Genomic DNA, 25,727 nt, shown 5'->3' on the forward strand with positions numbered 1-25,727 from the left:
ATACAGAGTATATATAGTTGTGAAATGTGCCACTCAAAATAGGGCATTGATTTTGAAATATAGATAGTCCTTGGATGTCTAGCATTAATAAAGCTCATCTTTCTCTCAAGGTTTTCAAAATTCATACCTATAAAGTAAGGTATGAGATTTAAATTACATGACTCTATACCAAAATTCCGTAAACCTAACACACGTTAATAGCGATGGGGAGGTAAGGTATTAAGATAGTATAATGAGTTTTCCAATAAAATAAAACGTAAATAAATTAAAAGTGTGTCTAACATTTTAAAACATCTTAAATATGATTATATGAAAAATTGAAAAGTAAGTCAAAATTTCAATTATAAAAACCATACTTAATAAGGGTCCTTTGCCTAAATGATGTTGGGAAATTATCTAATTCCTAAATTACAGCTACTCTTTTTTTAATTTCCACCATACCATCCACGTCACCAGTTCAGTGGGAATTTTTTTAAAAAACGGGTTTATTAGAAAACCGCTACTTCAAGTAGCGGTGTGCTACTAAAAACCGCTACTTCAAGTAGCGGTTTACTTATTACAAACCGCTACTTCAAGTAGCGGTTTGTATTTACTAATTAATTTTTTAATAAAATCACTTTCTCCCCTTCCCTTGTAAAGTAATTCAGCAGAATCATCCAAAAAGAAAAAAATAAAAATAAAAATTCGAACGACACTCCTCAAGTAGCCTTCCAACGCAGCAATCCCTCGCGCTGGAAGCCGTTTTCGCCACCATTGACGCCTTCCTACAGTTGTTTGCCGACAATGATTGCTGTGAGAATATAACCAGAAACGAGGATATATCAAAGGATTTGTAATTGTCGGCACCGATTGCACGCCAAATTGCACCGATTATCAAAGGTTAATGGAACTTGGGGATACAACTATTCAAGTACTTGAAGGTTTAATTTTGACTGATTTACATATATTTTGTTTTTAAAGAAAAACTTACAAAACAAACCATAAACCGCTACTTCAAGTAGCTGAAGTAGCGGTTTGTTGCTGGACCGAGAAAAAAAAAAAGGGTTTGTTTTCCTTAGCTGACATGGACGGTATAGTGGGAATTAAAAAAAGAATAGCTGTAATTTGGGAATTAGATAATTTCCCAACATTATTTAGGGAAAGGGCTCACTGGGTAATTAGAGGAAGTGACCTATATTTTTAGTCAAAAACAAAAAAGCAACTCACAGACAACAATAATAATGAATATAATTGCATATCACACTATATGAGTGATATCACCATTAATTTAAGGCATCTATCTTCCCAGAATAAATTATTTGTCTTTTCTAATTTTTGTAAAAATTCAATTATTAATTTAAATAAAAAAAAAGAGAAAAAAGGGTGGAGACTTTAAGGATCACATCTCAAAATTACACCAAGTACCAGCAAAAGCCCCACACTTTCTATCTGTCTACCTCTTTCTCTCTCCTCAATTTTTTGGCGGGAAGAGTTTGCGGCGGCGGAAGATGGTTGGTGTTACGGCGGCGTCGACGGTGGTTGTAGAAGATGAGCCGCCGCAAAGGATGTCGTCAACTGAGTCTAACTTCCGTGAGCTTGACGATGCTTACTTGCAGGTTTTTCTTTTTCTTTTTAATTTTTAATTTGGGTTTTATTCAAATGATTTCTATTTTTAGTGTGATATCAATTTTAAATATCAAATACTCGTGTTTTTTTTTTATTCAAATGAGGCATTAAGGATCAAATACTCGTATGTTGTAGTGTTTTTTTTTTTTTTTTTTTTTAATTTTATTTTATTTAATTTTTTTTTTTTTTTTTTTTTTAAATAAAATAAAGTTGAACTACTTACTGATTATTACGGGGAGAGTTTAAATTTTGTTGATTTGTATTTGCAAAAAAAAATAAATACTCATAATAAACTATAAAACTATTGTTTTTGTAAGAATAATTAAGTAACTTTAGTTTTGAATAGGTTGAAAATCAACGATATTTTAGGTGAAATGAAAAATACCCATGTATTCAAACTAAAAAAAATGATTATAGAATATACATATTTACTTAAACCAAATAGAAAAAATCTTGGTAATTTATGAGTACAATATAATAACACCATCACAAAATTCAAACAATTGGAATTAATGTGACTGTACAATCGCAACCTTGTATTTTTTTTTTCGTATAGAATTTTAGTGGAGTATTTAGCAATGTTGCTATGTCAAATAGACAAATACTTTTAAGCTTAATTTTTGTAAAGCAATAGAAGATTAGAAGTAGGATAGGAATTTAGATATTTTTGAAGGAAATGTATTCCGTCCCTATTGCATTCCAATTACTGAGAATATATACAATTTACAAGCTAAAGACTAGGCACTAATTATGCTATGAGATATACATCAAATATTCTAAGCTACAGAGGAAACTAATTATATACAAAGTCAAAGATATATTATTAACTAATATATCTTAACACACCCCCATAGTCTAAGCGGGAGGAGGACGAACACTTAGACTATCCTTGAAATTGTCAAAGAGCACACGAGGAAGCCCCTTTGTAAAAATATCTGCGATTTGGTGCTTAGAAGGGACATGAAGAACACGGACCTCGCCGCGGGCAACCTTTTCCCGAACAAACAAAATGTCCATCTCTATGTGCTTTGTTCGTTGATGTTGCACCGGATTGCCAGAAAGATAAATAGCACTCACATTGTCACAATACACCAATGTTGCCTATTTAATCGGACAATGCAGCTCTAAAAGTAGATTTCGAAGCCAACACGACTCAGAAACCACATTAGCAACGCCCCTGTACTCTGCCTCAGCACTAGACTTAGAGTAGGTTGTCGTTTCGCAAAAAAGATTCCCAAATTCTTTTTTTTTTCAGATATTATGGCGTGAATTAAGGGATGGTGTTTGGCAGTTTAAGCATATTACTGCTTTTTCTTGTACTAAAAAAAAGAATTTGGGAATCTTAAATCTTTTTTACTTTAGTTTAGTAGTCATTGGCTTGTAATTACTCCGTCTGAAAAACGGGTTCAAGTTTTTCAACCTTTTTTGTTTTGAAAATTGAAGAAAGTACAGTTGTATGATAACTCTCCTTTTAATATTTGATCATGGCTTATTATGAAGTAGTTCCTTTTTTTATTTTTATTTTCTTTTTTAAAACTTTGTCCAATAACTGGCAATAAGTATTTATTGAAGGGAATAAAGTAGCCGATAGATTGACAGCATTGACTAATGTAGGGGTTGTTCTTGAAGAGAGGCTGGTTTATTTCGATGTTCCTCTAATAAAAATAAATGAGCTTCTGTGGAAGGACACTGTCAGGGGAGCTAAACCTCGTATGGTAGCTTAGTTTCTTTGGTTTTGTTTGGCCTTGGCCCTTGTTTGCAATAAAAAATAAAAGAGGAATTTATTGAAAATATGTGTCTAGTGATTTAAATTTTTAGATGTGGATCTATTCCCCCCAAAAAAATAAAATATGTAGGTGTGGATAATATGTGTTGCTACGAAAAGTATTAGTACAATGAACAGTCAAATGCGAGACAAGTCAGACAACTGATGATATCACAGTAATTACACAATTGTGAATTGGGACATAAAAAGAGTTGGAACCATGTGACTACTAATTCTGGGTGGAGGTGAGTACAATCAATAATCATACATTCATACATGTTCTTATTAAAACCAAGATATGATTCAATAACTAGAAAATCCTTTAGGTCCTAACTTGTTGAAGTCCTATTTGATAAGGTGGCTGATTTGCCTGTCATGTTACTCTTTGATGATGTGACTATTAATTCTGGGTGGAAGGAGTACAACACATGGAGTCAAATATGCTCTTATTGTTTCTTAAGAACCAACATATGATTCAACAGTTAGGAAACCCTTCGACCCCCCCCCCCCCCTCTTTCCTTCTGTTTTTTGGCTTATTATATGCATCCGTATTATCCTTTCCATTTTATGTGTTGGGGTTTATTTTGAATTTGACCTGTAAACTTTTGAGAAACATCACATATTATAAATCAAGTTCCAATGTTGTATTGTACTTTATGCCACAGACTCAAGCAAGAATATGGCTTGGAGAAGTGTTGCAGATAAGATTTGATGAACAGATAGACATCTCAGATTTACTTGCTGATGGGGAGCTACTGTAAGATCTTTTTTGCACTCATTTTATTACATTTTGTTTCCTCCAACTTGTTGTAGTGTTGTACACTCTCTTAACACTACTAATAATTCATGGAAAATTGGAAACCAACGTACATTTTCTTTGTGTCAACAAAACTGAGAAGCTGAAAGAGGGGGGGGGGGGGGGGTTCTTGTACACATAAAAGGCTAGAGCAGTGTATCTTACCTTTTAGCTCACAGAAAATTTTGAGATGCCTTGTTTGTGAAATTTTGACAAGGTTGGATGAACTTAGCTACTCATTGATCAGACGGATCATGCTCTATTAAGTTGCCAAATTCTGTTATGCATTGAAGATTTTAAATAAATTTAACCTTCGGGGATTATCTTCTTACTGGAAGTTGTTTTAATAATTAGTGTTTATTAGATTTAGTTCTTATTTGTCATAATTAACAGCAATTTGAAAGAAGTATCAACACTTTTTGTCTTAAGACTCGAGTGTACAAGACTACAAGTAATGTACATGTGCTCTATTTTGCTTTTGCCTTAGGCCCTCAGTTTGATGTTCCATTGATGGATAATTTGCTTACATACTGTTTGTTTTTGTAGATTTGAAGTGTCTGAGGTGATATCTAAAAGGATACCATTACTTCATGTGGATGATACTCAGAATAAAGTGTATGAATGGAAAACTCTTGCATCAAATAAGAGCACTCGGAGATATATGCCCTATTATAATGTTGATTCATTTTTAAGGGTAGGGATTACACCAAGGACCTCCTTTTACTGATAGTCTGATACTGCACTCATGCATTATTATCCTTGTGCTCATCAATTTATTTCATGCACTTCATTGAATATATGGTCATTTATCTGTCCAGGCTTCATTTTTATATTCATCTGTTAAAGAAATTGCAAATATGAGTTCCCTCTTTAGTGGATTACTGTTGAATTATATTAGTTAGGCTATGTGAATCATTAACCAACTGAAACCCATCAGCATGAGCATTTGAGTGTTATGGTGTCTAATATTAGAAATATTAGCAACCTGTTTTAAGCTTTTTAAGATCCTTTTCAATTTGCAGATGTGCAAAAATCTGGGCATAGACGGAATTGATCTCTTTGCTCCCTCTGATGTTGTGGAAAGGAGGAACACTCGAAAAGTTTGCATGTGTTTACGTTCTCTATCAAAAAAATCACGGTTAAGAGATTTAAATGTAATATCTCCAACATCATTTGTGTACAAAGTCTTTTTTTTTGGTTCATATTGTTTAATTGATTGTATTGCTGTAATTGTAAACTTGTGTAGGTTCCTGATTTTGATAGTGTCACTTGCACTTTAGCAATGCCGACTGACATGGTTGAAGGCATTCGGAAGAGCCTAGAGATGTCACAGTCAACCTCTTCACTCTCAGCTGAACAGGAAGTAGAAAAGGTTTCAAGGGTTAGAGTTTGGCAGGTATGTTTGTAAAGTTTGGAAGTATAACAAGAATAGAGGACAAGTAGTCTTACTACGCCCGCTGTCCATTTTTGTTTTCCCCATTGGGGTTTTGTTACTTTTTTTTGCTTTTTTTATTTATTTATTTATTTTTAATTGGTTGAGCACTTTGGTACCAATTTATAAGAGCAAAGGGGATGCTCAAGATTGCTCAGACTATCGAGGTATAAAACTCATAAGTCTCACCAAGAAATTATGGGAGAGAGTGATAAGACTTGAGACTGAGGAAATTTATGAGAATCTCCAAAAACCAATTTATGTTTATGCTAGGACGATCTACCATGAAGGCTATGCATTTGATAAGGAAAATGTTGGAACATTATAATGCAAGGACATAGGAATAACACATGATTATCATTGTCTTAGAAAAGACTTATAATAAAGTGTCAAGAGATGTGCTTTGGTAATTACTAAGATGGTTATTCCTTGTAAGTGTGTTGACCTAATTAAGGATATGTGTCTAGATGTCAAGACAAATATAAAGACTTGTAGGGGGAGTAACAAAGGATTACCCTATTAACACCAAGAGTTGGCATTAGTCCTTTCCTCTTTGCAATAATGGAGGATGAACTAACAAGGCTGATTCAAGGTAAGATACTTTAGTGTATGTTGTTTGTAGATGATATTGTTATTGTGTTAATGGATAAAACTAGAGGTGGGGTTGATGCCAAATTGGAGCAATGGAGGAAATTCTTAGAATCTCGGGTTCAGATTAAGTCGGGGCAAGACCAAGTACATGGAATGTAGTTTTAGCAATACAAGGAAGTCAAGTTGGGATACAATAATGTTGGATGGTAAGGAGATTTCCTTGACTGCATATTTTAGATACCTAGGGTGGATTTTGCAAAAGATTGGAGAAATCGACCAAGATATAATCCTACATGATTAAGTCAGGATGGCTCAAATGGGGAGCAACATCTGGAATATTGTGTGACCGGAGTATACCTTTAAACTACATGGGTTAGAAGGTTTGGCATTCAGGAAAGATCATTATAGGAAAATGGAAATAGCGGCGATGCGTTTGTTAAGATGGATGTGTGGGAACGCCTTAAACGATAGAATTAGAATTGAAGATATTAGAAGGAGAGAGTCGCGGACATTGTAGATAAGATAAGGAAGACCAATTGCGTTGGTTTAGGCATGTCATGCGGAGATGGGATCATGGGAAGATGCACAAGTAAGGAAAGTAAAGGGTTGAGATTGAGGGAGCTTAGAAGAGGGAAAGGAGGACCGAAGATGACTTGGATGGAAGAAGCTAAGAAGAACATGAAGAAATTGGATTTGCAGGAGCATGTAACACTGGATTAAAGGGAATGGAGGTAAGGGAACATTGATGGCGAAAGGAGATAAATATTTGGTTCATGTAGCCGGCTCCATTTTTTGGGATAAAGGTTTTGATGGATTGATTTTTTTTTTTTTTTTTTTTTTTTTTTTTTTTTTGTGGACTAAGAGACGAATTGCTGGAGCCAGTGTAGTAGATGTGGGAGGAAAGTGGTGATCCTTCTAGCCATTGTTACTATGGGCCTATGGGGCAAACCCAAACTCCCAAAGTGACAAACCAAAAGGGGAGCAAATAAAAGGGAAGGAAGGGGTATATTTGTTTCAGTATTAGCCGAATTGTTTTCTTTTCTCTTTATAGAGAAAATAGAAAATATATTTTATTGCAATTGCTCTCAATAATTTTGCTCTATTTTCCTGACAATCTGTAACTGCCATTTGCAGAGGATGTCTAATTCAACCTCCGCTGTTAGTAATGGTTACTCAGACAATTGTGATGAGGCTGAAAGCAAATTTGTGGTTGCTGAATCTTCTGGATCATCAGACTATGCTTATGATGCTGAATCTCCAATTATTTCGGGTTCACCACAAGTAGTCAGAGAATATAGTTCAGAATTACAGTTAAGCATGGGAGCAGACTTCAAAAATGAGGACGATGATCAGTATGAATACCTGTCTCCATCTAACGCTGAATCTGTTGGTTCACCTTGTTCTCATTATTACAGTGATGGAGAGCTTAGCATGCCATCCTCAAACGATCTTGGCTCTCATATTAGCAGTAAAGTTCCAGAACTAAATAGTGAGACTAATCATGGGTATCAATTTGGTGATGTCAGGCATGTCCCAATTGATTGGGAAGATAGTCATTTGAATTTTGGAAATGTCAAAGATGCCAACAATGATGAAGTTGATTGTGTATCCCATGATAATAAAGATGTAGATACAAGCCACACAACTTCTCATGGTATTTATCAGATTGGAGATGATATTAGCAACAAACATCTTGGAACTTCAAACAACCTTTCTATAGCTGACTGTGACAAGAACTTCGAGTTGGGTGAACCCCTTGAATGTGCTGTAACAGATGAATTTCATGTCGTTGAGGCTCCATATTTGAGTGATACGGATGTACCATCAGACAATAACTCAGTCAAACATGAACCATTTATCCGTGACATAGTTCTTGATGTTGGTGAACCCTGTTTTCATGGGAAGACTGACGACAAGGTTCTTTCCAGTGAGCCTCTAATACAAGGCCCTTTTGTTTCCAAACCCTCAGAATATCCCGATTTTTTGTATGATAGTGAGAATCAAGCATCTAATACATGTACAGAAGTTTTAAATGTTGGAGAAAACTCCTGCTATAATAGGTTAATTAATGGGAATGCTACTTCAGAAGATGTGGCAGGTCAATTGAGGTCTCATGAAGAGAACTCTCCTTGTTCTGTTGATTGTGATGGGCACAGTTGCAATTGCTCAAGTTTGCTTGCTGTTAAATCAAATGGTAATGATGATCAGTTGAATTCTGCAAGATTTATTGCTTCAAGCAGCATATCTCCATCGCTTCTTGTAAGAGACACTATTATCTATACAGAGCTTCATCGTTCTCCGATACAAAATGACAGAATGTCATTTGATGACAAGAAGATCACACCTGATTATACAGAAAATCACTCTGGCAACAACTTTATGGATGTCAATGAAAGTAATTTGTTGGATATGCCTCACATGAATCTAAATTCTGTACCTTATATGGTTGTGGCTGAGAATGGCACGAAATTCTTAAACGATTGTCATGATGCCATGAAGGGATCTGAGAGTCATAATGTTCTTGTTGAAAGTGTTGATGACAAACTTAGTAACACAGATAATGCAAATCTTGTTAATAGTTTTGCTTCAGCTCTTTGTGATCCTCAGTCAGAAGCTCAATCCCCTAAAATTGTGGAAGATACAAATCATAAGCATCTTCACTGTGTGAAAGAGGCGGAAAAGGTGAATACTACATAATCAGCTGATGATCTATTTGCATGTGACCTCTTAACTCTTTGGTGTGAAATCTATGCTTCTTTTGTTGTTTCGTGGAGAAAAAAAAAAAAACTACCTACCTTTTTTTTAATTGTTTCCCTTTGCTTTTGAAATTACTTCTATTTTTAACTCTGAACGGGTAATTTATAGCAAGATTGCTCCTAAGCATTTACGAAATTAGGATTTACTAATTGAATTCCCCATTTATTTTGCTGTTGCTTTAGTAGTATATTTCTCTCCAGAAGTTCTGGTAATCTGTTAGGTTCTTTTCTCCTAACAAGTCTTTATACGAACCTTTTTGAACTTGCTGCTCTTTGCTTAAACTTGTTGATCTCGTGTCTGAATTATTAAAACTTACACCTGCTAAAACTCATTTTTTGAAAATATTAAAGCCCAAGTCTTGACTGGTTAGAATTAAGGGCACGCACGTTCTAGATCTTTACATAGACCATGCCAATCACAAAATTCATAGTGGGTGGTGGTGGCTGATTTCACATGACCTGAATAGCTATTTTCTGGTTTAGGAATCTAATATGTTCTTTCATTTGTCTGGCTTCATATAGGGAGAGTCTGGATTTGTAAAGCAAGAAGATACCGAAAAAGATCTACCAGTGCATAAGCCCCAAAGGAAATTGCTGAAGTCAGTTGTCAAGGGTACTGCACTAGTAGGCATTGCTGTTTTCTTGCTCCATCTCAGGTACGTATGGAATAGTCTATCCAAATGAGTAACTTTTCGTTAAAGCTATGCATACCAAGTTCTCTCATTGAATTCATTTTCCATGCATTACAGAAAGAACAGGCGTGAGAATCTCTCTGAAGCAAAGAAGCGACCAATTCACTTTGTGATACAGGGTAAAACTAAGCCATCGCAGAAGGGTCAAAAAAGTGGAAGTACAAGCAGTGTATATCCAGCTGAGAAGCTTAATCTTAGTTTATAGACTACAAGAAGCAACCTTGTGGTGATTGAGTGCACCACTGATCTTCAATACAAGCTTGAGAATATATATATAAATGAGATGTAGGGTATGTCCATGTATGCTGTGAATGCTGATAACCACAAACCTAGGAGCTTATTCTTATAGAAATAAACATGATCATAGCAGTGAAATTCGGTGTAGAAGCTCTCGTAAATGGAGCAACATTTTATTTTGTAGATCATTGTTGTTTAACCTTCTGTTAGCTCTGCTACTGCATTTAACTTGCTGCGGTTTGAGGAAGCTCTTTTTATTTTTCTTTGCCTCAGATATCTTGATTAAAGGGATCAGGAAATCTTTTATAGTCTGGCTTCTTGTTCATTCAAGTGAAGATGTATTTAATTATAGTACTAGCTGTCTAGCTGATGCAAGATCTATCAATAAAGTACAGTAACAGTAATTATGTTCATCTCCAAATATCCACCATCATCTTGTAAATTTCAAGTTTTTATTTTTTATTTTATTTATTTATTTATTTTAATAAAAAATTGAATTAATTACCCCTCTTCCCCTCTCTTTGAGGGTATGAATTTCTTGACCTAATTGTGTATTAAAACTTACAGTTTTGATCCTTTAGTAAATTAACCTGCATTTATGTTTGTTAATTGTATGTGGTAATGTAATTTTATACTTTAGAATTATTTTTTTTATGGAAAATTTGAGAGTAAAGACCTTTTAAGAGGGCGGCTTTGTGAGGAAGGACCTTTATTTAAGACAAATATTGTAAACAAGGGACCTTATAAGCTGTGTTTGGTTATGAAGTGGGACAAAGTGCTATTCCGACTAGTCAACGCCCGACTCCAGCGTTGACTTTCAAGCGCCTAGCACGTGACACTTAAAAAAAACCGTTTTTTCCTTCTTTTTTTTTTCCACTTTTCCGATCCATTTATAGAAGCTTGCGAGCCAACCCTTGGATCGACCCTTGGATCAGCCCATTGGTAGTAGACCTTACCTTACAAAATTTGAACCTGCTCTAGACAACCCATTGGTGGTAGGCTACGCCGACAACCTTAAATCCCATAAGCTTAGCCACAACCTGACCCAAGTTAATCAAAAGCCATATTTACGCATTATTATTAATGTTTATATGTCAACAAAGAAATGTTGTCAATCAATCTCATACAATCTACATTGTTTGGGTACCATGACTAAATTGTCTACCTTTTACCTTTCATATTCGTCGATTAATATACTTGTATTTATTTTTATATAATGTTATAATATTATTGTATATTAGATCCCTTAACAATTAAATTAGGTTGAATTGAGAAAATACAAGTTTATCATCTTGTTTATCAAATAGTAAAATTGTAAATAAGTCAATAATATTTCATTAATATGTGTTTCGCCACACAGTGTGGCCATCCATCATGAGGGGTTATTTCGTTAGTGATTTAGGAGTTACTAGGTAAGTGTTGTAGCCCTTGTAGGGGTTAGGGCCTGCTCACTTCAGCTTAATTTCAGTTCAGTTCAGCTCTAATCAGTTTAGTTCAGTTCAGTTTAGCTCCTAATTTCCTTCTCTCATAAAATATTCATTTCAGCTCTATTCAGTTCAGTTCAGTTCAGTTTCAATCAGTTCAATTCAGCTTAGTTCAATAAATGTAAATATGCCCTTAGTCGATCAATGTTTCATCAAATATGAGCTTACAATTATTAATATAATTATGAAAATATTATATTGCAAATCTATTATTACTTATTTACCATTTCGACATTTGTTTATCAAAATAATGAATTGAAACTCCCTCGATTAGATCATACAGTTTTGGTTAGTTTTTGACACCTCATGCGATGCCACTCGGTCTCTAGTCACTAGTCTCTAGTATTTTATTTTATTTTTTCACCCATGCAAATACCAGGCATTGATATTTGATACTCCACTAGTCCACTCGACGATTCCCACCACCTTGAAGGCTTTAATGCATGTTACGGAATACATTGTTACAACCACAAATAGACAAAACCATTAAACCAGTAACCTGCTAAAAATAAGGACATCATCAAGTAACGTTTTCCATTGATCTCAAATCCCTACTCTCCTAAAATCACACATTCCCAACTCAATTTTACCCTCATTCCTTCAATTTTTATGTGGGGTTTTCTTTCCTTCATCAATTTTCATCTGGGTTTTTAATATTTTTTAGTGGGTAATTCACTCTTTCCCTTTTTTTTCACTTTGATTTGGGTTGATTACACATTTGTTGTGTATTTTTTTTTTCTTTCTATTTTTGTTTTAATTGTTTGATTTTTGATTAAATAGGAAGGGAAATTTCTGGGAAAAAATGGAGGAAAATCCAGAGTGTAATTGTTGCAATACATGGGAAGAAGAGATGTATTGGAAACATTTTAATTCTGTACATTTTTGTCTGACCTTAACTTCAGACTTCCATGATCATCTTGTAAGTTCTTCAATTTTATTTATTTATTTATTTATTTATTTATTTGTTGGGTATTTTTTAATTTAATTTTTTATTTTATGGAAATTCACCCCATTCCCTTGTTAAAGATTTCAAGTTTTTTTCCCTAATAAAAAAAATTTGATTTTACTGCTCCTCATTCTGTGATTAATAGGCGTGTTGATAGTGTAACTTGAACTACAATTGCGATGATTAAATCAAACAGTTATAGAGGGATTGATGCTCTTTAAAAGCTGCAAAGTGTTTGTTATTGTGCATTCATACAATGTGTGTTGTTGATTTACCCCAATTCCGAGATTAGAGAAGTGTTTACAGTAGAAAGTTAGTCATGACATTATAATTTGATGTGAATCTTTAAAATTATCTAGATCATAAAAGGAATCTGTGCCAATTGTTGTTATAATTTCCTGTTCATGTGCTAGAAATTGTAAGTACTCTCATAGATTATGAAAACCCTTGAGCGAGGAATTACTTGATGCTACTTACGTCGTATGGAAGTATCGAAATTACGAATGGGTGTCACGGTTGTGATTTACTTGAATAGAAATTACTGTGAGACGCTTATGGATGGTTGTGCTAAGTTTTGTCAGAGGGATTTTATGTGTTTAGATGTTGTCTATACATTTAGCCTAATTTTTATGACTTATTGTATGATGTATGGTTGACTGTTGTGTATACATTGTAGCCTAATTGTTGGTTGTTACAAGTTTATCTTGGAAAATATTAAGATTTTGTTTCTTTTGAGAGTCTTTGACTGCATATTGATCTTAGTTTAATCATGACAATTATGAATAGGTACTGCCTGAGAAATTTGCTGCACACATGAATGCTTTACCAGCAAAAGTGTCTCTGAAAGGCCCAAGTGGCGCTTTGTGGGAGATAGAATTGCTGAAATCTGATGATCTTTTATTTGTTGGAAATGGATGGAAAGACTTTGTGAAAGTTAATGATCTGAATGAAAATTGCATCTTGGTGTTCAATTACAAGCGGAGCTCAAGCTTTGAAGTTTTAATCTTTGATGAAAGGAGTTCTTGTGAGAAGGAATCAGCCTATTTTGTTAAGAAACATAGGCTTATTGAGTCTAACCTCGAAGACCAAAAAAAGAGGACTGCTAGTGAGGCTTCCAGCGACAAGATTGAGGATAATGATGATGAAGGTCCTGCTTTTGCTGTTACAAAGAAGTCCAAGAAAGATGGTGAAGAAGTGGTTCGCTTGAGAGAAAAGTTGAACGCTCCAACTTCAAAAAAACGTGTGCTTTGTGCAGCTGCAAGACCTAAAGGCAGATTAAGAAGGGTAGTACCGCCCCTCAATCCGCCAAGTGATAAAAAAATCAAATCTGGTAACCATTCTAATACTTTAATGTCTGAAATGAAAACATGCTTCATCTAAGTATGGCGATTTATTGTGTTACTTCTTGTTCATGACTTGTCAGGGAAGTCAATCATAAATGAAAATCTCAAGGAACCGAATCAGATTTCAAACCAAGACAGGATTACCTCTGAAAATGGAGGAATTCTACCTGAGAAAGATCATTCTCAAAAAGTTCTGACCAAGTCTAGTAAGTATGATCTTCTTGAGACTAGAAGCTGAGTTATTTATTAATAGGAAACGTTTATTTATTTCTGTGTACTTCATTTGGCAGGAAAGAAGTCAAATGGAAAAGGCAGTGTCGATGAATTGACTCAGAATGCAAAGGACCTGACTACCCCTGAAAATGGAAAAAATTCTCTAGCTGCAGATCATTCTCACATATTGAAGGCCCAATCTGGTATCTAATTATTGAAATGAAAAGCTATCTCTCATAAATTCTGTAGTTATCTGAATTGCTTACACTTGTATGAATATGATATGGCAGAAAATCCACTGCTTAAAAATGTTACTGCAATTGATCCGAGTCAGACTAAAGTGAAGTACTTGCTTACCATGGAAAATGGAGATGGTCTCCGGGTCACAGACAATTTTTACTCAGAGAAAGCACCATCTGGTCAGCATTGCTTAGCAGATTTTCTTCAAGAAGCTAATTTACGTGTTGGTTAAATTGATGACTTAATTTACATGATATGGCAGAAAATAGGCTTAACAGAAATGACACTTCCAAGGATCGAAGTCAGACTTTACAGGAGGAGCTTATCACCCCTGAAAATAGTGAGAGTTCACCAGTTGCAGATTGTTCTCCTGATTTCGAGGGTCAAGCAGGTAACCTTTTGTCTCCTTGCAAGCTGGAACACTAAGATGTTTGTGTGTTAATATTTTTATGTAAGAATTGGCAGAAAAGGAGCCAAATGGAAGAAGTATAGCCAAGGATGCCATTCCTATTTCAGTGTGGGGGCCGTTGGTCACATCTGATTATAGAGAAAGTTCCCCTGAGAAAGATCATCCTTGCAAATCTCGTGGAAAAAGAGGGCAACCAAAGAAGCAAGTTCCTACATCTTCAAAGAAATCAGGGCTCAAAAGAGGTAATCCTCTCATCTTGTGGAAATTTTGCTTGGTTGATGTGCTGCTCATTATATCATATATTATTGTTTTTTTTACATTTCTATCATTTCTTATAGCTTATAAATTGTCGCGTTCTAACAGATTATTTATAAAAAAAAAAAAAAAAAAAAAAAAAAAAAAATCCCCCTTGCATAGGGATGAATGAGGTGAATAAAGTTAGGGCCTTGCTGTGTTTGATGTTATGTACTCCGTACTTGATAAAATCTTATTACTCTTGAATGAGTTGATGGATGTTTTAATAGATTGTAGATGATACTGGTTTTTCTGAAATTTGGCTTGCGTTCAAACTACATTTTCTTATCGTGCTTGGAAATCTTTTCAGGAAAGAGTTTCTCAAAGGAGTACAAATCAAATAGGAGGCCAGTGACTGAAGAAGAAAAAAATGATGCTTTGCGAAGGGCAAATCAAAAACAGACTGAAAATAGTTTCACTGCAATAATGCGACCTACTTGTGTTTACAGGAGGTTCTTCTTGGTACTGATTATTTGCAACTTGATCTTTCCACATTGTAGTATATGTCAGAAATATGTTTAACAGATCCTTTTTTTTTTTTTTTTTTTTGGCAGCAAATTCCTGCTGAGTGGCAGTTCAAGAATCTATTTCGCCACAAACAAGAAGTCATTCTTCGTGTAGGGGAGAATTCATGGCATGCTTCGATAGTTAATTATGGCTGCAAAAATAGAGGGATTTCTACTGGGTGGAAGAAATTTTCGCTTGAGAATTTCTTGGAGGAGTTTGATGTTTTGGTATTTCAGCTGGGTGGCCAGAAAGACGAGGCACTTGTTGTGATAGATGTTGACATATTTAGAGTGATCCCAAGCACCATTCCTCCTCTCCCCATTAGTTCTTAGGCTAATATTAGTTTAAGTTATTTTCTTTTTTGGTCAAAAGTACAAAGTGTGTGCCTTGTCTCATGAGCGTATTTTGATATAATAAAATCGCAATTTCTTGTGAATGTAACTCTAAGACTCCCTAGTGTATGTATCAGAAGAACAGATGGTAGTATAAATTATCAACTGTCAGATTTCTTAGTTGCAATCTTAATAACCTGTTATATGCATGACAAATCCTTCAAAATTTGTTCTTAAATACGAATAACAATGGTGCTTTAAGGTAATTAAGCCTTCTTAAGGTCCAAGGATTGTATTTCGAGTATTACACATAAGAGAAATTGTTTCCCCTAGTTATTTGATACTCACTCTGCCACTTATTCACAAAGTTGCACTAATACTTTAATTTGAATCAGTGACGTGGCAATTGATTTCAAATACAAGTTTATACTTTTAATATTCCAAAGTGTGTGTGCCTAGTCTCATTATACCTTACACCGTGCTATGACAATCCCCATTTCTCGGCCTCGCCACGAGAAAGTCTCAATTAATCAATTTGATAAACAAAATTTGTTTATCAAATGGCAAAATGGTAAATAAAACAACATAAATACCTAACATAAATGCCTAGTCATCATGACATTTTCGTAAATATATCAACAACAGTAGGACCATATTCAATAAAAGTTGTTGATTTATTTACAATTTTGCCATTTGATAAACAAAATAAAAGTTATTGATTTATTTATAATTTTGTTTATCATATTGATTAACTTGTATTTTTCTCGCCACAATATAAATACATAAACCCGTCCCACATGATGTAATTCATATTTGAAATTAGTTGACCAAAATTGTCACAACCCGACATTAAGCATATCTAAATTGGCAAATTGCTCTATTTTCATGATAAGCTAACTTGACATTCAACAATAAATTTTTAAGTATTACAACCTAAATCTACTGGACCCAAGCTAAATTGAACGATTTTCATCCGACCATGACATGACAATAATAGAGTCGATTGAACCAAACGACCCATATGCCACCTTGTAGCTGTATCATAAATTTATAATGGTCTTATGCTCATTCCCTGTCCGAAAGATGTTCAATCATGAATTCATGACCTTAATTAATGCATGATACACATCCTTGGTTTTAAACCCAATTTAGCACAATTCAGTGGGTTTTTCTTACCTGTCATCACACATTCTACACTTCTACTGGGTAATTCTCTCTCCCCTCTTTTTCCTTTGTGTGTTAGTTTTCATAGCTGATTGTTTCTTTTCAGTGTTTAGGAACTCATTTTCTGTTGCAAAGTTTCGATCTTCTGAAAAAAATGGAGGAAATTTCAGGGTGTAAGAAATGCAGGACATGGGAAAAGGAAATGTATTGGAAACATTTCAACTCCATGCATTTCTATCTTACCTTACCCCCAAACTTCCATCACTGTAAGTTCATTTTAGTATTTAATTATTTTTAATGCTGTTTATTTGCAAGTGGTTTTTGTAGTAATTAATTTTATTCATCTTTTAAATGGTATTAAAAACATATGGAAATGAAATAAAATAAAAACTGAATCCATGCAATTATAATTTAGCAACTTAGGACCAATTGGAATATTGGATGTTGGTGTAGTGGTGATTGGGATTACAGTTGGTAGGGAGGGCTCGTGTTTGATTCCTCACAACAATCGAGAGGGGACTGGAACCTAACCACCCATTATTTATCCCCGAATCCGGATTAACCCAAAGGGTGAATCGGGTGAAACACACAAAAAAAAAATAGCAACTTAGGGAAAAAAAGTATAGTCAAAATGGCTAATTTAAATTTATTTATTTATTTATTTGGAAATAAAGAAGAATTTTAATGTTTTTGTTCATGGTGAGGATGAGATATTATGAGATTTGTTTTATATGAAAAATCTCTGTGGTTAGAGATTGATACTTAGGGAAAATTTTAATTATGAATATACTGTACTAATAAAAAGATATTAATAATGATGTATTGTTGTGTTACTTGTGTATATACATGTTTTGTTACTTTGTGTGGGGAACTTTTAGTTGTTATTTGTTACTAATTCACTTTTCGAAGTCTTAAACTCAAGTAATTGAGCCTCTTACTATCTTTCAAGTGTATTAATCTAAATCCGTCCACGAACAATCTGCAGCACATTTGACCTTAAAAATGTGTGACACTAGGAGTTGAGGTTCTTGAGGATCATTGTGAATCTTCTGTGATTGTTTTATGTATTTAAATCTGGTTTAGAATGTTCTAAGTTTATCTTTGAAAATCTTGAGCTCGAACATTATTTACCTCATAGCTAGCTGAATGTTATCGTGATCAAACAGGTACTACCTCAGAAATTTGCTGTAAACATGAAAGATCAGTTGCCAGATAAAGTGCCTCTAAAAGGCCCAAGTGGTGTTTTGTGGGATATAGAGCTACTGAAATCCGATAATGTTCTCTTTGTTGGGAATGAATGGAAAGATTTTGTGAAAGTTAATGGTCTAAAGGAAAACAACCTCTTGATGTTCAAATACAAGAGCAACTCGACTTTTGAGGTCTTAATCTTTGACCAAGGGAGTTCTTGTGAGAGGGAGTCAACTTATTTTGTTAATAAATGTATGCATCCTAAGTCTGACCTTGGAGATATAGAAAAGAAAACTACAAGAAAGGCTTCGAGCACTGAGGTTATTGAGGATGACGATGAAGAATATTCCGCCTTTCTTGTATCAAAGAAATCAAAGAAAGATAATGAAGGGGTGGTTTGCTCAGGAGAAAAGGTGAAAACTCCAACTCCATCACCAAGTGGAAATGATGCAGCATATGAATCTAGGCCGATTTCAAAGAGGGACTATATCGCCTTTCAAAATGAAGAAAATTTCCGGGTCATAGATCATTCTCACAAATTGAAGGCCTTATATGGTAGCTTTGTCATGCAGATTGTCTTCGACGAACTAGTTTATCCTTTTATGGTTAACATGCATTTTTGTGTACATGATTCTAGCAGAAAAGGGGCTTAGTAGAAATGACACTCTTGAGGAACTAAGTCAGATTTTAAGGAAGGAGATGACCACCCTTGAAAACGGTGAATGTACTCCAGTTGTAGATTGTTCTAATATATTCAAGGATAAAGCAGGTACGCAATCTGTCTTCTTGAAATACCATAATATTATATAAAATATGTAAATTTATTGAGGATTGACATGTTACTATTGGTTGCATAAATGATTTGGAAGAAATGGGTCCGAGTGGAAGCAGTGGAACTTTCAAGGAACTGAATCAGATTTCAAGGCCTGTGGTGATCAGACCTGATTATAGAGATTGTTCCCCGGAGGGAGATGATCAATGTCACAAATCTCATGGGAAAATAGGCAGACCAAAGAAGCAGGCGCTTCCTAATTCCCCAGGTGAGCTGGTATTTTAAAGCGGTAATCCTCTATTCCTGTAGTTGATGCCTGGATCAAACAACTATTGTTGTCTGCTTGGTATCTATCTTCACTCTATGAGGACGGAGGATAAGATTATATTTTACTTGAAATACCTTAGTTCGATTACGATTGAGTGTTGGTGATAAATGATGCTGATATGTCTCAAAAATCTGGTTGTTTATGCTTAACCTTCTCATTACTCTTGAAAACAGCTTCTGCTGGAAAAACATCCTGCAAGGATTACATCCCAAATAAAAGGCCAGTTACTGAATGGAGAAACAAGCAGCTTTTCAAAGGGCGAATCAAAACATGACTGAAAATAGTTTCATTGCAATAATGCGACCTAGCTGTGTTTACAAGAGATTTTTCTTGGTAATGATTATTATTACAAATACTATCTTTCGAATACATTAAAAAACATGATGTACCACGAATTCTCTTTTGCAGAATGTTCCTGTAGAGTGGCTACACAAGCATTCCCTTCGCCATAACCAAGAAGTCGTTCTCCATGTGGGGGAGAAAACATGGCTCACTACTTATTATCCCTATGACAAAGGTCAAGGGCTCGGTCCAGGGTGGAAAAAGTTTGCTCTTGAGAATTTCTTGGCGGAGTTTGATGTGTTGGTCTTTACACCAATTGACAAGAAAGATGAGGCAGCTATGGTGATTAATGTTGACATATTCAGAGTTGACTCTACCATTATGCCTCTGCCACCCATACTTTCCTAGATTAATAGTGCTTATATGGTGGTATAGTGGAGTCTATAATCTTATGGTGAATGTTACTCTTAACAAAGGTGTTACAGATTGGTACTCTGTAACTTTTAGTACAAGTAGCAGAGTTACTCTCAGCTATTTAAGTCTGACTGACAAGGTGCAGTCCATGTATGCTGTGTTTAGATTGTCACGGTCTGAGTCCTGTAAAAAAACCTCGTAATGCTCTAACCAATCGATGTCTCTTGCCTGCAGTAGTGTTATCTGTCAAGGTTGTCTCTAAGTATAGCACAAATTCATGCTCATAGTTTGCTGCCTTTCTTGGTGATCCCCTACCCCCCCCCCCCCCCCCCCGAGCGGAAATGTGCAGATTCAGTGCCTGAGAATCATCAGTATGTGAAAGAGAAGGAGAATACTGCATTTCTAGCTGACTCTACTTTGCACCTTGTTTGATATCTAAAATGTGAATATATGGACAGTTTAAGCAACTGTATTTCTTGTTATATTTAAAGATAACTTTGTATTGTAGTGACTAAAATTTCATGGCCATAAGAACTTGAGAAGGAAGTGTATTTGTGCAAGATTTTTCAATCTTTTATCGAATGTAAAGGGAGAGGGAAGAAGGTGTTCATCCACCCCTCTCCACCTCTCCCTGTTTCGACATGGTCACATGTATGATATATGTATACTCGTCTTTTAACCATTCATAAGTTTGTTGATTTGCCTGTCAACTTTGTCTTGGTGATATGGTAAGGTGTAATCTTGAACTACTACTAAATTTATAAGGTTTATCGATTTCCAAAGGTTTATTGCACTCTTCGCAACAAGCTCAAGTAAGAATACGACTATAGCAGAAAGATTTGACGATCAAATGAGCATCTCAGATTTATATGCAGACAAGAAGCCGGTGTAAGATCATTCTTTGTGCTCATATCAGCTGTATGTGGATGTTCTACATCCAACTTTGCATGTATAAATGTATTGAGCTTTAACTTATGGGAAAATATTATGACTTTATCTAGGCCTTTGTTGTTACAGTGCAATAAACATGCATATTATGGCCTAGATTCCAGAAATCTTGCTCAGATGGATTTCAGTAATAGCTTTTTGTTCAGATGGATTTAAAAAGCTTTGTAGATGGAATAAGAGTATAAACGAAGTCTAAAAGGATCTTAGCTATTGATTTGATGATTTATAGCATGGCAATTTCGTAAATAAGTTGATCATTGTTAGCCGTTTAGAACGCCTCCTACAAGGTACAGAGTAATTGTTTACCATGTGTACGACACATTAAGCCGTGTCTAAATAATCATGACTCACTAGTTTCAATATCTAAAGTCATCAAAAGTTAATCTGACATGATAACATGATATGATTTAGACATGAACCAAGTGGGTTGGGGCGAGTCTTTTTACCCATTTATATAAGAGAGTCAATTAGAGTTTTATTATTTTATAAATGATCAAGTATTCAAGTTCATGTTGAGATTTTCAATATAAAACTAACACTCCCTCCGTTTCTTATTTCTTGCAACAAAGGGGGGTTGCACATTTCCCAAGTCAAAAGATTTTAGGGAATAAATCATGAGTTAAAAGCATGTGATTAAGTTTAAAAAAGGAGGGAAGTAAAAAGGGACCACCTTTTTTTTTTTACTATCACATGGGCAGAATTTGGGAATGTGTACTTTTCCCTCCCAATTTTTCACCAAATTTAAAAATTTTTGTTTTCCTCCTTCAAATATTTCCCTCCTCTTGCTTTTTTCCCAAGCAAGAGAGGGTATAAATAGCAGTAGTATTTAGCATAAACAACAATTCATATTTGTTCATTACACCACCATTTTAAACTACCACCTAATGAATACATCTTAGCATTAAAATCAGCAAAAGTTAGCACTAAAACAAGTTCAAAAACTACCATAAATACACCCAGCCTACATCCTAACATCTAATTAGTGCTAAATTAGGGGCAGCAACTTTGTTTTGAAATCTTCAAAAACCAGGTTCCGTTTGAGTTGTCCAAAAAGTTGCATCCTCCACTTCATCACCATCGCCAGACCTGGATCAGAACAAGGTAGTATCTGTTAATGGATATGGATATGGATATGGATATGGAAGATTTATTTTCATTAGAACAGTTGCTAGGAGAAGAACAAGAAGTTTTATCAAGTGACTCATCATTGTCCAGTACAAATTCAGAGGATGAGTACGTTGCAAAATGGGCATACTCTCAGATTTTACAGAATCAGTAGACAACCCAACAAGGAGAGAAGAGGAGAGACCTTACCATTGAACAGAAAAGGCAAATAGTGGATGTCATTCTCTTAAAAATGCAAGGAGGTGATCTGCCTAGGGGTTTTTTTTATCACAACAAGCAAGACATCATAACATTCATAGATCTAAAATGTCAAGATTGTATGCAGACATTAAGAAGCAAATGGCCCAGGGGAATGTCATTGATGTCAGATCCAAAAAATTGGGAAGGACTGGTCCAAAACCCAAAGAGTACTCTGATGAATGGTTGCAATCTGTCCCATTATACAAAAGATCAACAGAGAGAAGCTATGCAGGTGCACTGAATGCTTCACATTCAACAATTCACAGATTAAGGAAGAAAGGAAGACTAAGGACACACACAAACACAAACCATCCTGCATTGACATCGAATCATAAGGTGGCAGGTTGAAGTGGGTATTAAGTCACATAAACCCAATTCCAACTCAAGGGGACCCAAAGTTTGTTGACATGCAAGAAGTAATTCACATAGATGAAAAATGGTTCTACTTGAACCCTGAAACCAGAAAATTCTACCTCCTTCCAAAAGAGGAAGATCCTTACAGGTGTCAACAGTCAAAGAGGTTTAAGATCAAGGCCATGTTCATGGATATGATAGGCAAACCAATTTATGCAAGAGATGGGACTCTACTACATGATGGAAAGTTTGGTATATTTCCATTTGTGAAAAAATAGATGGAAAAGAAAAAGAGCAAAAGCAGAGAAGCTAGTACATTGGAAACAAAGGCTGTACAGAATGTCAACAAAGATGCTATCAGAGAAATGCTAATGGAGCACATCATCCCAGCAATACACCATCAATGGCCAGAGACTGTTCCCAAAAATGTCAAAATACAATGGGACAATGCAAGGCCTCATCAAATCCCTAAAGATGAAGAATTTATTGCTGCTTGTCATGCTAATGGTTTTAATATAGAAATGGTGTATCGACCAGCTCAATCTCCTGACTTGAGTGTCTTAGACCTAGGGTTGTTCAAAGTCATTCAGTCCCTAAAATATCAATCCTTCCCCACAACTTTGGATGACTTAATCAAAGAGGCGACCAATGCATACAATGCTTTTGAGGCTAAGGCCAACAAGTACATATGGCTAACATTACAGTCAGTCATGTTAAAGGTCCTGGAAAAGCAGGGAGAAAACAACTTCTCACCACCTCATATGAAGAAGAAGCTTCACAAGTTAGGTGTACTTCCTAAATATCTACATGTTCCTAGGCAGTTGATATATAAAGCTGTCAATTATCTAGACACCATGTTCATCCCAACAACAAATGCAGCAGAAGAAGACCAATAAATGGAAGTTGATGCTGACTGAAGACAGAGAAATGCGAACACCCTTACAAGTATGTATGATTGCCACACATAACCTTAATAGTATTTTGCTGACCTAGGTAAGAATTAGTGTTTGTTATTTAAATGTTACTAGTATTTGTAGGTAATGCTTAGGTTATGTGTATTTTGATCAACCAAATACAACACATGTAAGGCAATCATGTAAAGTAAGGGTATTGTTATTTTGATAAATGGGGTGTAATTGGTAAGCTGTTGGTTACTATGATATGAATGCATGAATTGAACAAAACAAAGATTGAATTACCATCAGCAAGGGTATGTGTAAATCAATCAGTTCAGCTAGGGTTGTTACCTCAACACCAGGGCCATAAGGCCATTGATGGAGCAATGCTACCACTAGCAACTGTTATTCAAATGAGTCCCTTCATCACATGGCTCAATCAACTAAGGCTTAGTCACACAAAACCTAGGTTGGGACACACACAACACATACATAGGTTGGGACTCTTCACACCAAAACTTCATAACACAATAGAATAGCATGGAAATTAAATGAAGTGGGTACTCAAAACACCATCACTCATAAAGGGGGGTTGCTCAAACACAGAGAAACATAGATTGTTATCCCAAAAGCCAGTCATTGTGCATAAGAGTGGGACTCTTAATAGCATAAATTCACAAAGAACACAGTTTCACCAACAATATAAAAAAAAGGCTTCATCACTCATCAACATTACAATCCCCTGCCCATTATCAAACCAGCATTCAAGGCATCACAGAACAACCAAGACAGAGAGTACTAGCAAACCAAATACCATAACATAGAAAATGATAAACCAACTAAAACAGAATTACCAGAAGACATATTCACACAACGATGAAACAAGGACTCAAAAATCAAGTAAAGCAGCAACAATAAAACAAATGAAGAACACAATAAACATGAATTGAGGAGAAGAAAGGTTATACGCTGCAGGGTTAATTATCAGAGAAACACTCAGGGTGCATATCCCTCAGGAAATCCATGTAATCCTCATCACAGAGAAGCTCCGGATCAACAGGCAGCCCAGATCTGACCCTTTTCATCCCTGAGAGAGACCCTTTCTTCTGTTGTTTGATAGACACAGACTCACCGCCTTCCACCACCGCCTTAGAACGGGACTCCTTCACCTCCCCTTTGGAAGACCTAGTAGCTTCCCCCTTCACAGATCCCTCGCCTTCAATTTCCCCTTCCAGATCTGTCACCTCAATAGGGTTTTTTGGGTTTTTTCCGGCCAATTCAGACTGGACCTCACTCTCTTCATTAGAAGGTACATCAAGTTTTGCGCCACGACAAACCCTAAAGAAGAGCGGCCTCATCCTAGCATGGCGCAAGGGTTTGATCTTCCCAGAACCCCTCTCATAGATGTATCGAGTCGCACCTGGAGGGAGGTCATCCTTGGGTGTTTCAGGGGGGATATTCTCAAAGCAAAACAAGCTAGGATCGTTTTTTTTCAGAGGAACTCATATTGTTTCAAGAGGAAAAATGGTAGATCTAGAAGGGGAATAAGGTGGAAAGTTAGGAAGAGGGAGAAAGCAGCGATTCACAGTAAAAGAACTAGGGTTCCAAAAAAACAAGAGAGAGAAAGTTTCAAATTTAAAGGGAGAGGAGAGAGACGAGGAAGCCATGGAGTTATTTCTGGTTGGTGAAAAAACTGGAGATGAATTGAATGAAGTGCTTGGGAAGATGAACAATTTTTTTCTTCAATTAGTTGGATAATAATAGAGGGGAGATAAAAGGTTGATGATATTTTTGGTGGGAATGGTTAGTAGTTGATGATAAGTTAACAATGTGATTACAAATAAGTGAGGGTCATTTATCAAATTAACGATACATAAGCAAGGGTAATACGGTAAATTTACCTTCAAAAATTTACTAAATAAGGAAAAAAAACTTGTTGCAAGAAATGTGAACCATCCATAAATGGCAAATGTTGCAAGAAATAAGAAACGGAGGGAGTATAATTACTCAAAGTCAAATATAAATTCAAGTTACAATCAACGGGTTAAGATGTCAATAAAGATCAAGTCATTTAAAGATTTTTATAGTTTTATTGCTCCGTAAATTATAAAAAAAAAAACTAGCCTTTTGGCCCGTTCAATGTACGACTTGTTACTTGGATTAATTATTTTCATATATAGGTATGCTTTTTAAAAGTTGAAACTTTTGATATTAAATACGAAGTAATTGTTTTGTTGCTAAAACTTAAAGGAAAAAAAGAGTCAGAGTAGAATTGTGAAAAAAGATGAAGGAATTTGGTTACTGTGAAATAAGATGAAGGAATTTGGTTAAGTATACATACATGAAGATTGTGGGATATAAAATGACATATTAG

At 35.3% G+C, this 25,727-nt stretch overlaps 4 protein-coding genes across 4 annotated transcripts; all 4 read left to right on the plus strand.

The window, feature by feature from the left end:
• The first annotated feature begins 1,055 nt into the window (after nucleotides 1–1,055).
• On the plus strand, nucleotides 1,056–10,287 carry LOC110708293. The gene is made up of 8 exons (XM_021886390.1): nucleotides 1,056–1,595; nucleotides 4,036–4,127; nucleotides 4,713–4,860; nucleotides 5,189–5,320; nucleotides 5,413–5,562; nucleotides 7,324–8,871; nucleotides 9,468–9,601; nucleotides 9,695–10,287. Exons 1-8 carry the CDS (start codon nucleotides 1,488–1,490, stop codon nucleotides 9,840–9,842), a joined length of 2,460 nt encoding a protein of 819 aa, XP_021742082.1. The 5' UTR covers nucleotides 1,056–1,487; the 3' UTR covers nucleotides 9,843–10,287.
• A 1,484-nt stretch (nucleotides 10,288–11,771) lies between these two features.
• Nucleotides 11,772–15,929, plus strand: LOC110708294. Its single transcript, XM_021886391.1, has 10 exons — nucleotides 11,772–12,025; nucleotides 12,139–12,277; nucleotides 13,091–13,634; nucleotides 13,728–13,853; nucleotides 13,938–14,063; nucleotides 14,151–14,279; nucleotides 14,363–14,491; nucleotides 14,566–14,751; nucleotides 15,114–15,265; nucleotides 15,358–15,929. Exons 2-10 carry the CDS (start codon nucleotides 12,161–12,163, stop codon nucleotides 15,640–15,642), a joined length of 1,794 nt encoding a protein of 597 aa, XP_021742083.1. The 5' UTR covers nucleotides 11,772–12,025; nucleotides 12,139–12,160; the 3' UTR covers nucleotides 15,643–15,929.
• Nucleotides 15,930–16,971: 1,042 nt separating this feature from the next.
• LOC110708973 (B3 domain-containing protein Os12g0592300-like) lies at nucleotides 16,972–20,040 on the plus strand. The gene is made up of 4 exons (XM_021887204.1): nucleotides 16,972–17,072; nucleotides 17,973–18,763; nucleotides 18,864–19,034; nucleotides 19,268–20,040. Exon 2 carries the CDS (start codon nucleotides 18,000–18,002, stop codon nucleotides 18,645–18,647), a length of 648 nt encoding a protein of 215 aa, XP_021742896.1. The 5' UTR covers nucleotides 16,972–17,072; nucleotides 17,973–17,999; the 3' UTR covers nucleotides 18,648–18,763; nucleotides 18,864–19,034; nucleotides 19,268–20,040.
• On the plus strand, nucleotides 19,365–19,784 carry LOC110708816 (B3 domain-containing protein Os11g0197600-like). The gene is made up of 2 exons (XM_021887042.1): nucleotides 19,365–19,427; nucleotides 19,503–19,784. The coding sequence occupies exons 1-2, from the start codon at nucleotides 19,365–19,367 to the stop codon at nucleotides 19,782–19,784; spliced, it is 345 nt and encodes a 114-aa protein (XP_021742734.1).
• Nucleotides 20,041–25,727: the final 5,687 nt, after the last annotated feature.

The sequence above is a fragment of the Chenopodium quinoa genome, unplaced genomic scaffold (assembly GCF_001683475.1).
Source record: "Chenopodium quinoa cultivar QQ74 unplaced genomic scaffold, ASM168347v1, whole genome shotgun sequence".
NCBI classification, from domain to species: Eukaryota; Viridiplantae; Streptophyta; class Magnoliopsida; order Caryophyllales; family Amaranthaceae; genus Chenopodium; species Chenopodium quinoa.